The following is a 3,952-nucleotide window of genomic DNA, read 5'->3' as shown; positions in this document are numbered from 1 at the left end:
AGTATAGAGTCCATGGTACAACGTTCATACACAGTAGACCTACGCTATGAACCTTGTCCCATGTTTTAATTATGAACTGCTGTCAGTGCTAGTTCACGGGTGACATCTGTCTGCTATTGCTGCTGCCATGTCGGACACTGCAAGAGATTTTTTCACATCTTTGGTAAAGAATGGCAACGTGAAGCAGGTATTACTCGGAGATAATGGTGAACAGATAAGCAACGAAGAGGTTGCAGAGGTCCTGGGTTTGTTACCTGATTTCAATGACAAAAATGTGCTAGAACTTGGCAGCGGTGCTGGGTAAGTTCCATTAGGTGCTCAGTAATTGCACGATGATGTTTTTTGCCAATCAAACTTAGACGTATATGAATAATGAATGATTACATTAGAATGTATTTTAGGTCATTTACATTAATAAATGATTTTTTTCAGTCGATTTACTGGGGTTCTATCAGAAAAGGCGCAGTCTCTGACTGCCGTCGACTTCCTACCGGAATTTATAACGGCAAATAAAGCGCGTAATGGTACAAAATCAAATATAACGTTCGTGGAGTCAAACGTCCTCGAGCTGCCCAAGGAACAAGATAAGTAAGCACTTTTCAAATGCTGTGTCAAATCCTAATATTTGTTAATATACATTTTCAATGGATATATAATTCTTTTTTCTACTTTCACTTAAAAAGGTACGACCTTGCATTTTCAAATGTTATGCTAGCGTTTCTCACAGACGAACAATGCAGAACTTTGATGTCCACGTTGCTTGGGTCATTGAAAGAGGGAAGTCATTTCTTTTTCCATGAACCGTGTTTTAATGCTGGTAAGAGAAACCGTTCTGTTGAGAAATATGTTGAGAAAAAAATAGCCAAATGAATAGATCATATTCCGTTATTCCTTGTCTAGGTAAACGAGTTCATGTGACGGGTGACCCAACGATATACAGAGATTTGGCTTCGTACTGCGCTCTTCTACAATCATGCAGTATCAAAACTGAAACCGGATGTAACTACGGTTTCGAATTGGTTTTCGCAAGATCTCTACAAACCTACGTGAAGGTAAAAAATCTACTGGGATTATCTTTTTGTTATAATCATGAAGCCTCATAATATGTAAACGATCCTATTTCTAGCATGAAAGAACATTGAACCAAATATGTTTCCTAGCGAAGAAAGTTAGATTGGCAGATGACTATCATGGATATAAAACATTTATGGAATTTTTAGATGGTCAACAATACACAAGACAGGGTATACTTCGATATGAGAAGATATTCGGTCACCATTTTGTCAGTACTGGAGGAATCGAAACCACAAAGGTAACGCCTATAAAGGTAGTCTTTATTCAGGGAACACTACGATTTATTTATTTTCTTTCTGGTTTATATAGGAATTTTTGCCCATGTTAAATCTGCAACCAGGTCAAAAAGTATTAGATGTTGGAGTTGGTATAGGAGGTAGTGCCTTTCTAATGGTAGACGTAAGTTTGCATTATTCTCCAGTCTGCAACACGATTTAGTATTTTCTTCACGATTTTCACGATAATTTCAATGTTTTTAGGACTATGATTGCGAAGTTTTAGGTATTGACTTATCAGGGAATATGATAAGCATCGGTATCGAAAGAGTAAACGAAGAGAGAGCAGAAAACACGAAGGTATATATTCATATTGAAGATATGAAACTCTGTTTTATTCCCCCATGAACTTGAGTGCTCATGTGCGGTTTTTATTTCATTAGGTGTTATTTGAAGTGGTCGATGCAACTAAAGTTCAATATCCAGAAAATGAATTTGATGTGATTTACAGCCGTGATACAATTCTACACATTCCAGATAAACACGCCTTGTTTTCATCATTTTTGGTACGAGCCTCGATACCTTAAACTGCCATTATTCTCATAGTTGTGTTATCGCGATTGAGTTAATTTTTTCAATCCAATGTTCTTATTTCAAGAAATGGCTGAAGCCAGGAGGAAAACTGTTGATCACAGATTATTGCTGCAGTGATGGGACGCATTCTGAACAATTTCAAAAATATGTGAAACAGAGAGGTTATACACTACTTTCTCCAGCTGCTTACGGAAAGGTACGTAGATAATCCAAGCTACTGATTGTCTTCAGAAATTCACTCTTATTAATGTGGCCATAATTGTACCAGGTTTTAGAAGAAGTCGGTTTCGTCAATGTAAAGGCCGAAGACAGAACTCAGATGTTTGTGGATGTTTTGAAAAATGAAGTTGCTAAAACTGAAAATATCAAAGACGAATTCATAAAAGTACGTATAAAAACACGTGAAGCTGGTGTTGTCTTTTTGGCTGGCGGTGGATGTTCAGAAAGCGTCTTCTTCTAAATTGTAGGAATTTAGCGAGTCTGATTATTTGTATATTGTCGACGGATGGAAAGAGAAAATCACAAGAGCCAGTGACAACGGAAATCAAAGATGGGGGTTATTTTATGCGGAGAAGTCGACATGTACAAAACAGTGAAACAATGAATGATATACTTTCAATTTTACCTAAATAAATTCTATCAAACATAACTTTTCCAGTTTTTTGGTTTATGCATATCATCAAGTAAACTGTCCTTTTTAAGATTTTCACAAAATGACGACGCAACGTGTCTCTGTACCAACGACCCAGGCGGTTACTTGAAGGATAGAAGTTGCTGGGTAACTTATCTTGACCAGAAGAATCTCAACTGACTGATTGTTTTTATAACACGGGTAACAAATGGGTCGGGATTTACGTAAAAACAGCGGGTCGATAGAGAGTAATCTAATACCGCTTGAAAAAACAGTCTCACTGTTTATGTCCAACAACGATAAGTGTTATGAATACAATATCGATTGTACTCGGGGAACGCATGCATAGACTCACACCTCGAGTGATGTAAAAGTTGCGTCATTCGAACACTTGACAATCAGGGGTCGGTTGCTCAAAAGTTGAGTTAACACAATGACAAGATATTCATTGTTACTATGGTATTTTTCTGCAAATTATCTTTAACCAAATTTTCGGCAACCGGCCCCTGATTTTATGATCGCATTTCTAGAAAGAAACGAATATATCTAAATTATGACCCATTTGATTGCTTGGGTCAGATTACGATTACTGTCGAATGGAAAATTTGTTGGACTAGTGACCTGCCTGGCGAGGACGCACGCTCGTGACTGCGCCGAGGAGTGTCGTGACTAAACTTGCGGTTCATCTTTTTTTTCCGGGGGTTGAAAACGCACCTTAAATAATATAACGCCGGTAACGTAATATGGACGACGCATATAAAAACCGCCCAAATCAACAGAATTCCTGCAGATATAATCACAAGTAACCCACATCATCAAGTATATATACGACCGTCTACCCGCGGTTTCTCGCGTGTCGAATATGTTTTACAGTAAACACGGGTATTCATTTAAAAAATCTAAATGACGGATAAACTCTCAAGATGGTTCCAATTTCAGCTGATGTAGTAGTATGTTAATGATGCTCGCCACGTGCCTTCTTATCATATTTTTGAGGGGAACGCAGGGCTGGTGCTGTTATGATTTCTAAGAAAAATACAATAAAACCGCGTACACCGATGATAGTAGATAAAACTGTTCAATCTGCGTAGTTTTTTTTTTCAATAAGAATTAGAATCTCGAAATAAAAAAGACGGAGGTGTTACACATTTTTCACTTTCAGGAGAACTTTTTTTGAATACAGGGGAAACGTGAATACGAATTTAGAATTATAATTCTATAAGTAAATGTTGTCAAATATACTATTTGTTTCATTTTGTTTTCGTTTGTTAAGCTGTCAACTCGAATTCATGAAGGGTCTATATCACAACGACCCCGGTTGAAAATGTATCGTCAAATGCCGATGATGAAACAGCTATCAATATTTCAAACCAGATCCCTTTGTCTACCTCTTACTTCAGGGTTATTTTTATCCGGTAGAATCTCATCGTCTGTTTTA

At 37.3% G+C, this 3,952-nt stretch overlaps 1 protein-coding gene across 1 annotated transcript; it reads left to right on the top strand.

Annotated features, from left to right (window-relative positions):
* On the top strand, positions 1-2,532 carry LOC141901639 (uncharacterized). The gene is made up of 11 exons (XM_074789005.1): positions 1-300; positions 433-588; positions 684-817; positions 901-1,052; positions 1,127-1,312; positions 1,384-1,473; positions 1,554-1,649; positions 1,733-1,855; positions 1,948-2,079; positions 2,152-2,268; positions 2,351-2,532. Exons 1-11 carry the CDS (start codon positions 128-130, stop codon positions 2,477-2,479), a joined length of 1,488 nt encoding a protein of 495 aa, XP_074645106.1. The 5' UTR covers positions 1-127; the 3' UTR covers positions 2,480-2,532.
* The last annotated feature ends 1,420 nt before the right edge of the window (positions 2,533-3,952 follow it).

This window comes from Tubulanus polymorphus, chromosome 3 (assembly GCF_964204645.1).
Source record: "Tubulanus polymorphus chromosome 3, tnTubPoly1.2, whole genome shotgun sequence".
NCBI lineage: Eukaryota > Metazoa > Nemertea > Palaeonemertea > Tubulaniformes > Tubulanidae > Tubulanus > Tubulanus polymorphus.
This window is presented reverse-complemented; position numbering and strand designations above follow the sequence as displayed.

Excerpts from the sequence above, each read along its gene's own strand:
- LOC141901639 (XM_074789005.1), top strand. The coding sequence starts at position 128 with ATGTCGGACACTGCAAGAGATTTTTTCACATCTTTGGTAAAGAATGGC. Across the intron at positions 818-900 it reads TGAACCGTGTTTTAATGCTG|GTAAACGAGTTCATGTGACG; the intron begins GTAAGAGAAACC and ends TTCCTTGTCTAG. Across the intron at positions 1,856-1,947 it reads CCTTGTTTTCATCATTTTTG|AAATGGCTGAAGCCAGGAGG; the intron begins GTACGAGCCTCG and ends TCTTATTTCAAG.